The sequence below is a fragment of the Coregonus clupeaformis genome, chromosome 11 (assembly GCF_020615455.1).
Source record: "Coregonus clupeaformis isolate EN_2021a chromosome 11, ASM2061545v1, whole genome shotgun sequence".
Taxonomy (NCBI): Eukaryota; Metazoa; Chordata; class Actinopteri; order Salmoniformes; family Salmonidae; genus Coregonus; species Coregonus clupeaformis.
In genome coordinates, this window is record NC_059202.1 from 2493441 (window position 1) to 2506266 (window position 12826).

Consider the following 12826-nt stretch of genomic DNA (forward strand, 5'->3'; position numbering starts at 1 on the left):
CTATACCAGGCGGTGTCAGAGGAAGGCCCTCAAAATTGTCAAAGACTCCAGCCACCCTAGTCATAGACTGTTCTCTCTGCTACCGCACGGCAAGCGGTACCGGAGTGCCAAGTCTAGGTCCAAAGACTTCTCAACAGCTTCTACCCCCAAGCCATAAGACTCCTGAACAGCTAATCATGGCTACCCGGACTATTTGCACTGCCCCCCACCCCATCCTTTTTACGCTGCTGCTACTCTGTTAAGTATTTATGCATAGTCACTTTAACTCTACCCACATGTACATATTACCTCAACTACCTCAACTAGCCGGTGCCCCCGCACATTGACTATGCAACGGTACCCCCCTGTATATATAGCCTCCCTACTGTCACTTTATTTTACTGTATATATAGCCTCCCTACTGTCACTTTATTTTACTTCTGCTCTTTTTTTCTCAACACTTTTTTGTTGTTGTTTTATTCTTACTTTTTTGTTTAAAATAAATGCACTGTTGGTTAAGGGCTGTAAGTAAGCATTTCACTGTAATGTCTGCACCTGTTGTATTCGGCGCATGTGACCAATAAAATTTGATTTGATTTGATTTTATATAGACAGGTGAGTGTCTTTCCCAATCATGTCCAATCAATTGAATTTACCACAGGTGGACTCCAAACAAGTTGTAGAAACATCTCAAGGATGATCAATGGAAACAGGATGCACCAAAGCTCAATTTCGAGTCTCATAGCAAAGGGTCTGAATACTTATGTAAATAAGGTATTTTTTTATACATTTGCTAAATTTCCTAAAAACCTGTTTTCGCTTTGTCATTATGGGGTATTGTGTGTAGATTAATGAGGGGAAGTTGTTTTATTTAATCAATTTTAGAATAAGGCTGTAACGTAACAAAATGTCAAAAAAATCAAGGGGTCTGAATACTTTCCGAATGCACAGTATACCATGTTAAAATCAGTGGACCTGAGGTCCAGACTAAGGTCCATCAGACAGGAATCTGAAAACATGAATAGTGTATCACTGACCTGACTCACCTCTGTTTTAGAATCCACACTCTCATCCCGGAAATCAGGATTAATCTATAGGAAGAGAAGAAACTCAGACCCACACACACTGCACACCATTGTCTGAGAAACTATTCTAGAAGAACATATTGTTGATTGTGATTAAGTTGACTGATTTGATCAACTTTCTTATCCCCTTTGGGGAATTCTTCTTGCAGTGCTGCACCTGTACAACACAATACAGGACATTGCAGAGAGAGGGCCATAACAATGGGAACACTGCCATCTACAGCACATCTGGAACATCAACATCTGCTCACCTCTCACTACTAGCCTTCTCCCAGATGTATAATGTACATAAACACAGTCTGTAGCTAGAGGCTATTGATATTGACAGGGAGGACCTGATCCTAGATCAGCACCCTCACAGCCTGACCACTGTGAGGACTGACATAAGAGACAGCACAGAGACGGTACAGAGACTGAGTGCTCCATTGTGGTGTGTTGGCATCTCTCAGTTCCATGTAAGGTAGGCATTATTAACCAGTAGTGACAGGATGTTAACCCGAGTTGAAAACACCCATACGCTGGCAATCAGTCAAGTCAGAAAAAAAATCGAACAAGGGTTGGTAATGTCGGTCATTTGAATAATTCCACGTATTTTGTCAAATATCATGTGATGTGATAAGGAAAGCAATGTACAAATATCATGTGATAGGAAAGTAATGTACGTGAACAACATCCTGTATTACTGATGAGTAATTCATGGTTAGTCTTTACGTAGGAAGTATACCTTATACCGGGGTATTTGGAAATAGCCATGGGATGGTTTTTCAATACCGTCAAATCTATTTCTTTAAAGTTTTTTTAATACATTTTAATATTTGTAGCTACTTTTAAATGAAATACCTGCCATCAACTTGTGCAATACATTAGGAGATAAAGAACATTGCGTTCTTCATTTCACTTGTCACATAATTTTTCATTCTGAAGCTTACAGGTAGTCAGTCCCCAGTCACATGGTGTTTGTTTACAAGCACACAGCGACGAGAGACCGGAGCCTTGTGAGTCACTCACTGTTGTGCAGCACGAGTCAGGTGATCTAGTTACAGTATGGAATTCACAACTAAATGTTTGCCAGCTGGATCTCTTATAACTATTAAGTTAACAGTCTAAACTGTGCTAAAAGCTCTGCAGTTGCACATTTAGCTTGCTAATTTAGTAGCTAGTTAGCCATCTATCCAAATGGTTAGCTTCTTCCAAAATCAAACTTTGCTTGGTAACAGCAGAGAATCCCCTCCTGGATCAATAGCCTTGCTGTCTAATATTTGTTTTGTGCGTGCAGCAAACTGTGAGTAGCATTTTTGAGTTAATTGTATAACTTTATGAGCTGGGATGTCTGTCCTGCAAATAGTTCAGGTCAGACTGTATAAGAAAATTCGCAATGCGCTCATGAGCATTCTCTATGGGATTTGACATGTACTTGTTAGCATTGCTAACCTTCGGATTACAGTGGCTCAGTGGGGTTTGAAAAACAGCGACCCTTGTGTTCAGTGCCGGTATTACCGAATATCCAAGATGGCACAAGGTCGGCATAAAGGTGACAATCTGGATACCGCCTAAGCCTGTGTGTGCGAGTGAGCGAGCGAGCGAAGAGAAATTAACAGCCTACCTCTGCTGCCAGGTAGTTCCCAGTGGCCAGGTGTTTGAAACGAAACAGGCTGTTCCACTGGCCGGCACCCCCTCTGCAGGGGTCGTAGTGCACAACCTACAATGGAGAAACACATTTAAAAACACAATAATCATAATCATACCAGAAAGCTCCCACAAAACCACTCACAATGGCCGATAACGGTCATCACTAGTCAGCCAATTCATAACACTACGATGTATGATTTCATGTATTTGTTCAAGAGGAAGACACTCGTTTAAATCTCCCTCTGTGATACTGCCTATTCAAAATAGGTGTTTCTACTCGTCCTACCATATCAAGAGCTAAATTCAGAGCAGACAAAGTACTTCTCGCTCTGTCTCAATTCTATGTCCTAAGTATGCACTTGTTCAATTGTCTTTGTTGATTTAAAGGAAAAGGAATGCTGTAAGAAATATGGTGGAAACTCCCTCCAACCCACACTAATACATGTGTGGGGAGGAGTGCACTTTGGGAGAAATGGGACGCAATCATTGTGCAGGTACCTCTATTTCCCAGAGTGCTTTGGAACTGGTGGCGGAGGTAGCAGACTGTCGCAGGGTAGTCCTGAGGAAGATGTGCTGCTGATTCCTGTACTCGTCACATGTCAGGAACTTCTCCTGCTCGGCGTGGAACAGACGCACCACATCACCCTGACCAAGAGAGAGACGACAGCATGGTTTAGCTGTTTGGGCTAAGGAACTGAAAAGAAACACTTAGATTAAATGAACACATTATTTGAGTGAGCTCTTATAAACTGAGCAAAAATGGTATAATGATGCTATAACCATTTGTAAATCAAACATTTGATGCCTAAATGTGGGTGTGCAAGCAGAGAGCACCAATCAACACACTGTGTATACAACCCTCTGCACAAAAGGTAGGCAGTGATGGGAAGCATTTAGGTAAGATGAAAAAGAACACTCACTCCTTTGAGGACGTCCTCTCTGTAGTCACTGAACTTCATGAACAGAGTGACCTTCCAGCTGGTGTTGCAGTTCACAGCGTTCACCTACAGTTCAACCAAGGAGAGGAGCAGGAAAGACCAACAGACTGTCATGACTACACACATCTTTGCAGAGCCTCAGATACACTATATACACAAAAGTATGTGGACACACCTTCAAATTAGTGGATTTGGCTATTTCAGCCACACCCCTTGCTGACAGGTGTATAAAATCGAGTACACAGCCATGCAATCTCCATAGAAAAACATTGGCAGTAGAATGGCCTTACCGAAGAGCTTTGTGATTTTCAACGTGGCACCGTCATAGGATGCCACCTTTCCAAGAAGTCAGTTCGTCAAATTTCTGCCCTGCTAGAGCTGCTCCGGTCAACTGTAAGTGCTGTTATTGTGAAGTGGAAACGTCTAGGAGCAACAACGGCTCAGCCGCAAAGTGGTAGGCCACACAAGCTCACAGAACGGGACAACCGAGTGCTGAAGCGCGTAGAGCGTAAAAACCGTCTGTCCTCAGTTGCAACACTCACTACCGAGTTCCAAACTGCCTCTGGAAGCAATATCAGCACAAAAGCTGTTTGTCGGGAGCTTCATGAAATGGGTTTCCATGGCCGAGCAGCCGCACACAAGCCTAAGATCACCATGCGCAATGCCATGCGTCGGCTGTAGTGGTGTAAAGCTCGCTACCATTGGAAACGCGTTCTCTGGAGTGATGAATCACGCTTCACCATCTGGCAATCTGACGGACGACTCTGGGTTTGGCAGATGACAGGAGAACGCTACCTACCAACTGTAAAGTTTGGTGGAGGAATAATGGTCTGGGGCTGTTTTTCATGGTTCGGTCTAGGCCACTTAGTTCCAGTGAAGAGAAATCTTAACACTACAACATACAATGACATTCTAGATAATTCTGTGCTTCCAACTTTGTGGCAACAGTTTGGGGAAGGCCATTTCCTGTTTCAGCATGACAATGCCCCAGTGCACAAAGCGAGGTCCATACAGAAATGGTTTGTCAAAATCGATGTGGAAGATCTTGACTGGCCTGCACAGAGCCCTGACCTCAACCCCATCGAACACCTTTGGGATGAATTGGAACGCCGACTGCGAGCCAGGCCTAATCCCCCAACATCAGTGCCCGACCTCACTAATGCTCGTGGCTGAATGGAAGCAAGTCCCCGCAGCAATGTTCCAACATCTAGTGGAAAGCCTTCGCAGAAGAGTGGAGGCTGTTATAGCAGCAAAAGGGGGGACCCACTCCATACTAATGACCATGATTTTTTCGAATGAGATGTTCTACGAGCAGGTATCTACAGTCGTGGTCAAAAGTTTTGAGAATGACACAAGTATTGGTCTTCACAAAGTTTGCTGCTTCAGTGTTTTTAGATATTTTTGTCAGATGTTACTATGGTATACTGAAGTATAATTACAAGCATTCCATAAGTGTCAAAGGCTTTTACTGACTAAGACTAAGTTTATGCAAAGAGTCAATATTTACAGTGTTGACCATTCTTTTTCAAGACCTCTGCAATCCGCCCTGGCATGCTGTCAATTAACTTCTGGGCCACATCCTGACTGATGGCAGCCCATTCTTGCATAATCAATGCTTGGAGTTTGTCCGAATTTGTGGGTTTTTGTTTGTCCACCCGCCTCTTGAGGATGGCCACAAGTTCTCAATGGGATTAAGGCCTGGGGAGTTTCCTGGCCATGGACCCAAAATGTCGATGTTTTGTTTCCCGAGCCACTTAGTTATCACTTTTGCCTTATGGCAAGGTGCTCCATCATGCTGGAAAAGGCATTGGTCGTCACCAAACTGTTCTTGGATGGTTGGGAGAAGTTGCTCTCGGAGGATGTGTTGGTACCATTCTTTATTCATGGCTGTGTTCTTAGGAAACATTGTGAGTGAGCCCACTCCCTTGGCTGATAAGCAACCCCACAAATGAATGGTCTCAGGATGCTTTACTGTTGGCATGACACAGGACTGATGGTAGCGCTCACCTTGTCTTCTCCGGACCAGGTGTTTTACGGATGCCCCAAACAAACGGAAAGGGGATTCATCAGAGAAAATGACTTTACCCCAGTCCTCAGCAGTCCAATCCCTGTACCTTTTGCAGAATATCAGTCTGTCCCTGATGTTTTTCCTGGAGAGAAGTGGCTTCCTCGCTGCCCTTCTTGACTCATACCTGCCTGCTGCCATTCCTGAGCAAGCTCTGCACTGGTGGTGCCCCGATCCCGCAGCTGAATCAACTTTAGGAGACGGTCCTGGCGCTTGCTGGACTTTCTTGGGCACCCTAATGCCTTCTTCACAACAATTGAACCTCTCTCCTTGAAGTTCTTGATGATCCGATAAATGGTTGATTTAGATGCAATCTTACTAGCAGCAATATCCTTGCCTGTGAAGCCCTTTTTGTGCAAAGCAATGATGACGGCATGTGTTTCCTTGCAGGTAACCATGGTTAACAGAGGAAGAACAATGATTTCAAGCACCACCCTCCTTTTAAAGCTACCAGTCTGTTATTCTAACTCAATCAGCATGACAGTGATCTCCAGCCTTGCGTTAACGAGAGAATCACTGACATGATGGCAGCTGGTCCTTTTGTGGCAGGGCTGAAATGCAGTGGAAACGTTTTTGGGGGATTAAGTTCATTTTCATGGCAAAGAGGGATTTGCAATTAATTGCAATTCATCTGATCACTCTTCATGACATTCTGGAGTATATGCATATTGCCATCATCAAAACTGAGGCAGCAGACTTTGTGAAAATTCTCAAAACTTTTGACCACGACTGTACATACTTTGTCATGTAGTGTAGCTGCTGGTCAGCAGGTTTCCCATACCTGCAACTTTGCCAGTTCTGCAACCAGGAAGGGTCTTTTTATGGACAGTGATAGTCGGAAGGTAGAGGGAGAGACAGAGTAGGGGCAGAGGTGGCATTCGTAACCCCGTTACCAGCGGGTATGTGTGGACTGTTGTCTGCAGCGCTACCACTAGACTTAACGTTCTTAATACCAAAAACCAGGCAGGTTTCCAAACGCATGTTATGATACAGTTGATTTAGCAAGTGGTTAGGGTTAGACGTTAGGGTAAGGTTATTGTTAAGGCATGCTAGCGAGTGGTTAAGGTAAGGGTTGGGGGTTAGGGTAAGTTTAGGTATACTAGCAAGTAGTTAAGGTTAGGATAAGGTTAGAAAACAAAGACACGCCTAAACAAAAACATGCCTAGATTCGAATTGCCGCCTGGATTCGAAATTCTGCAACTCGCATCTCATCATACACGCTTAGAAGACAAACCTGCTGACCAGCAGCTTTTTTTGGAGTCTTCAAAAACACAACAATGCAGGAATTGTTGGAGATTGCATGCTGGGACAGATAACATAGCCGTCATCCTTCTGCACCGTTTTGCCATGCATTGTATCCAGTATATTTTTACATAGTCAATCAGTACTATAGCTCTAATCAAACAGTTCAATGGATCTTACCTCCTTGCAGCCGGGGTTGTCTAACAGCTCAATGTTGCTGGCATGGAGAGGCTGCCCTGCGTTCACAGGCATCAGGACCACCTTGTCCCCCACCACCACCTAGGGACCAACCACACAGGTCAGACACTAGCATACACATTATTACAAATAGAGTAAAGTAGAATAAAATATAACACACATATAAATGAGGCAAATCACAGCACAGAGGAATGAGAGGATCTGACACACATCAAACAGCAAAGGTCCACAGTCACACCCTGTCCCATGCAAAGTGTACCATCTATCTAGGGATAAGCATTCCCCACAACAATGCAAGCCAGGGAGATGGGCTTTTTCTGTGTGCCGTTTTAAATAGCAGATGAGCACAAACCATGGTACAATGAAGGAAGTGTAGCCTGTGGGGTGTACACAGCGCATTGACATTCATTTATACAGTAATGTGTTTTAGTAGCGGGAATTGCTGAATGCAGTGTACTGTATGCACCATAGTCTCAAACATCTACATTCAAACTCTACTCTACATTCAAACCACATACATATCATAATAAACAGACTGTAAATAGACTCAACAAAATAACAAGAGAAGAGTTTCACTTAAATGCAGGCAATTCCAATACAATAACTAAGAATCTATATCATTGCTGTAATCTAAATCTCCCAGATCTTGTTAGTCAATAAGAGTTAAGGGAAAAAATTGCAAATTGTAGAAGAGTAGTGGAAATGCCAACACGTACTTCAGTTTTTCAATGCTCATACAAGGCTAGTGCTACCATGCTTTCACAGCAATGCTCATACAAGGCTAGTGCTACCATGCTTTCACAGCAATGCTCATACAAGGCTAGTGCTACCATGCTTTCACAGCAATGCTCATACAAGGCTAGTGCTACCATGCTTTCACAGCAATGCTCATACAAGGCTAGTGCTACCATGCTTTCACAGCAATGCTCATATAAGGCTAGTGCTACCATGCTTTCACAGCAATGCTCATACAAGGCTAGTGCTACCATGCTTTCACAGCAATGCTCATGGCCTAAACACACACACACCATGCACTTCAAACAAGAAGAATACCTTCCACCATAGGATGCTAAAGCAAAGGAAAGGAGACAACCAGTCGAGTTATTTCAGCAGGATGAAGACATTACCTTGACATGGACATAATACCAATGTAATTAAAACAGGACATTTGCAATATTAAGACAGTCCTTAAAGAAAAAAACATCCTCTCACAACTTAAACATCTCAACAATACTGAGGTTCATTATGAGGTTTGGTATGCCATAACATATCTATGGTAAGTAGGGCTAGGAGTTTTTGTTCGGGAAAAACTCCTGGCCCTAGTTATAGGGCATCTTCAAAGCAGTGGCCTGTAGTTACAGTTAGGTCAAGCTCCTTTTCATAAAGAGTCTCAGAGTAAGAGCGCTGATCTAGGATCATGTTTTGCTTTTCAGATCACAATGATTAAGATTATATAGACAGGGAGGACTTACATTTACATTTTAGTCATTTAGCAGACGCTCTTATCCAGAGTGACTTACAGTTAGTGAGTGCATACATTTTTCATACTGGTCCCCCGTGGAAATCGAACCCACAACCCTGGCGTTGCAAGCGCCATGCTCTACCAACTGAGCTACACAGATCCAAGATCAGCACTAAAGGTACCTACATTATCGCCCTCGCTGCGGAGCTTCCAGAAGGGCTGGATGTAGAACCAGGAGCCCTCATTGCCGGCTGGGTCCAGAGACACACGCATGGCGTTCTTCTCCAGCAGCGCCGGCAGACGCTTGTTCACTGTCAGGTACTTGTTACTTTTTATATGCAGAAGCTGAGGTGAAAATAAAATGGAGCCAATTCACTAGGACACTTCATTCACAACACAAGGTCATACACAAGGTCCCTGGTTCAAATCCCACCCCAACACCTAACTCTAATATTTACCAATCACATGTATTTATTGCTAAGAAACAGTTACCGTTAGAATTTGGTTTCTTTATTAAAGTGAGATGTAGGGCTAATTTATTCAATCATCAAACCAATTTGTTATGAGCTCAGAATTTGTCTATACTTTATTTGGAATTGACTTCAAAAGCCTTTTAATTTAGTTTCTGCTTGGTATTAGGGATCAGAACATTACCCAAATTCTATTCTCATCATATAAAAGAGTCTCTTTTCTGGATAGATCATTCAAATTGACTTTAGCTTTAAAGAAGCACACAGAGCACTAAATGAAAAAGCCTCATCTTTTAACAGCCAAATCATGTGGCGAGACTGGAACTGACCAAACCAATTCCTTTGAAATCCTTCAATACGACGGTTTTAAGCAGAGTTAGAGGCCACAAGCCTCATGAAACCACATGGAACAAACCTGCAGTTAACTGAAAATTGGAAATGATACAAGCTTAATTTACTATGTGCCATTCAAAATGTAGTCTGTCAAATCACCTCATTGGCAATGTGAGGCTCTACAGGCCAGACTACAGACAGAAAGGCAGCCTTTTGGTGACCAAGTGAAAACATACACAAGGTTACGGGCACAAAGCAAACAGAGAGATCGTCTCTGATAAGAAAGGGGAGTTGGCTGTAGTTGGCCGTTACCTGGATGACATTACTGTACTTGACCACCTCTCCCAGCAGCTTCTTATTCTCTGTGTCATTTTGCTTCTGTTCCAGTTCTGCTGCATGCTGGGAAATGAAGACAAACATGCTTGAGGCTAACTACATTGTAGTCAGATTGCACAGAATCACAGATCTACAAATCACGTTGCATCACGTTGCATCCCAAATTACTACTTATTATGTGATCAAGATCAGCGAATCTGTGCCTCGCCTTGCTCAAACTGATCCTGTTTGCCTTAAAGCAGTGCTTTTCAATCCAGGTCCTTGGGACCCACAGGGTGTGCAGACTTTTGTTCTAGCCCAGTACTAACATACTTGATTAGACCAATCAACTATAATAATGATCAAGCCCTTGATTAGGTGAATCAATTGTGTTAGTACTAGGATGGATCGAAATCCTGCACACCCTGTGGGTGTCGTGCCCAGGACCGTGAATGAATTACACTAGGACTTGGAGAAAGGTCATACCTGTAACTTCTTGAATAGGTCTCCTTCTGTGTCATTGTTGCCTTGTTTGCCCTGTTTGGCCTTCCAGAACTGCTTCTGAGCTGAGTACCTGTTCATCGGACATACCTTGAACAGGCAGTCTGGAGAGAGAGAGGAAAAGAGAGATGGATAGGGGAGAAAAAGACAAAGAAAGATCAAGAAATAGAAACAGGAAGGGAGGTGAGTGAGCGAGAGTGAGGAATACATACAGTTGAAGTCGGAAGTTTACATACACCTTAGCCAAATACATTGCAACTCTGTTTTTCACAATTCCTGACATTTAATCCTAGTAAAAATTCCCTGTCTTAGGTCAGTTAGGAACACCACTTTATTTTAAGAATGTGAAATGTCAGAATAATGGTAGAGATAATTATTTATTTCAGCTTTTATTTCTTTCATCACATTCCCAGTGGGTCAGAAGTTTACATACACTCAATTAGTATTTGGAAGCATTGCCTTTAAAATTGTTTAACTTGGGTCAAACGTTTCCGGTAGCCTTCCACAAGCTTCCCACATAAAGTTGGGTGAATTTTGGCCCATTCCTCCTGACAGAGCTGGTGTAACTGAGTCCGGTTTGTAGGCCTCCTTACTCGCACACGCTTTTTCAGTTCTGCCCACAAAATGTTCTATAGGATTGAGGTCAGGGCTTTGTGATGGCTACTCCAATACCTTGACTTTGTTGTCCTTAAGCCATTTTGTCACAACTTTGGAAGTATGCTTGGGGTAATTGTCCATTTGGAAAACCCATTTGCAACCAAGCTTTAACTTCCTGACTGATGTCTTGAGATGTTGCTTCAATATATCCACATAATTTTCCTTCCTCATGATGCCATCTATTTTGTGAAGTGCACCAGTCCCTCCTGCAGCAAAGCCCCCCCACAGCATGATGATGCCACCCCCGTGCTTCACGGTTGGGATGGTGTTCTCCGGCTTGCAAGCCACCCCCTTTTTCCTCCAAACATAACGATGGTCATTATGGCCAAACAGTTATATTTTTGTTTCATCAGACCAGAGGACATTTCTCCAAAAAGTACGATCTTTGTCCCCATGTGCAATTGCAAACCGTACTCTGGCTTTTTTATGGCGGTTTTGGAGCAGTGGCTTCTTTCTAGCTGAGCGGTCATTCAGGTTATGTTGATATAGGACTCGTTTTACTGTAGATACTTTTGTACCTGTTTCCTCCAGCATCTTCACAAGTCCTTTGTTGTTGTTCTGGGATTGATTTGCACTTTTCGCACCAAAGTACGTTAATCTCTAGGAGACAGAATGCGTTTCCTTCCTGAGCGGTATGACGGCTGCGTGGTCCCATGGTGTTTATAGTTGCAGATAGTTTTTTGTTTAAAGGCACAGTCAACTTATTGTATGTAAACTTCTGACCCACTGGAATTGTGATACAGTGAATTATAAGTGAAATAATCTGTCTGTAAACAATTGTTGGAAACATTACTTGTGTCATGCACAAAGTAGATGTCCTAACCGACTTGCCAAAACTATAGTTTGTTAACAAGAAATTTGTGGAGTGGTTGAAAAACAAGTTTTAATGACTCCAACCGAAGTGTATGTAAACTTCCGACTTCAACTGTACACATGAATCACACAGACAAACATACTACACTGAACAAAAATATAAAAATGCAACATGAAACAATTTCAAAGATTTTACTGAGTTGCAGTTCATATAAGGAAATCAGTCAAGTGAAATAAATTAATTAAGCCCTAATCTATGGACTTCACATGACTGGGAATACAGATATGCATCTGTTGGTCACAGATACATACAGTATCTCACAAAAGTGAGTACACCCCTCACATTTTTGTAAATATTTGAGTATATCTTTTCATGTGACAACACTGAAGAAATGACACTTTGCTACAATGTAAAGTAGTGAGTGTACAGCTTGTATAACAGTGTAAATTTGCTGTAACCTCAAAATAACTCAACACACAGCCATTAATGTCTAAATCGCTGGCAACAAAAGTGAGTACACCCCTAAGTGAAAATGTCCAAATTGGGCCCAATTAGCCATTTTCCCTCCTCAGTGTCATGTGACTCGTTAGTGTTACAAGGTCTCAGGTGTGAATGGGGAGCAGGTGTGTTAAATTTGGTGTCATCGCTCTCACACTCCCTCATACTGGTCACTGGAAGTTCAACATGGCACCGCATGGCAAAGAACTCTCTGAGGATCTGAAAAAAAGAATTGCTCTACATAAAGATGGCCTGGGCTATAAGAAGATTGCCAAGACCCTGAAACTGAGCTGCAGCACAGTGGCCAAGACCATACAGCGGTTTAACAGGACAGGTTCCACTCAGAACAGGCCTCGCCATGGTCGACCAAAGAAGTTGAGTGCACGTGCTCAGCGTCATATCAAGAGGTTGTCTTTGGGAAATAGACGTATGAGTGCTGCCAGCATTGCTGCAGAGGTTGAAGGGGTGGGGGGGTCAGCCTGTCAGTGCTCAGACCATACGCCGCACACTGCATCAAATTGGTCTGCATAGCTGTTGTCCCAGAAGGAAGCCTCTTCTAAAGATGACGCACAAGAAAGCCCGTAAACAGTTTGCTGAAGACAAGCAGACTAAGGACATGGATTACTGAAACCATGACCTG

The 12826-nt window shown here is 43.0% G+C and overlaps 1 protein-coding gene across 2 annotated transcripts in view; it reads right to left on the minus strand.

Annotated features, from left to right (window-relative positions):
• Nucleotides 1-12826, minus strand: part of LOC121577003 (inositol 1,4,5-trisphosphate receptor type 2) — a 144815-nt gene that overhangs the window by 104902 nt on the left and 27087 nt on the right. Inside the window, exons 3-10 of one of the 2 annotated variants that reach the window (XM_041890679.1) lie at nucleotides 10203-10321; nucleotides 9714-9800; nucleotides 8785-8943; nucleotides 7119-7217; nucleotides 3614-3697; nucleotides 3192-3338; nucleotides 2668-2763; nucleotides 1026-1070 (exon numbers count right to left, since the gene is read on the minus strand). In XM_041890679.1, the coding sequence (XP_041746613.1) occupies nucleotides 1026-1070; nucleotides 2668-2763; nucleotides 3192-3338; nucleotides 3614-3697; nucleotides 7119-7217; nucleotides 8785-8943; nucleotides 9714-9800; nucleotides 10203-10321 (836 nt within the window). Of the gene's footprint in view, nucleotides 1-1016; nucleotides 1071-2667; nucleotides 2764-3191; nucleotides 3339-3613; nucleotides 3698-7118; nucleotides 7218-8784; nucleotides 8944-9713; nucleotides 9801-10202; nucleotides 10322-12826 lie in introns of both variants that reach the window. The other variant, XM_041890678.1, reaches the window with a different exon arrangement.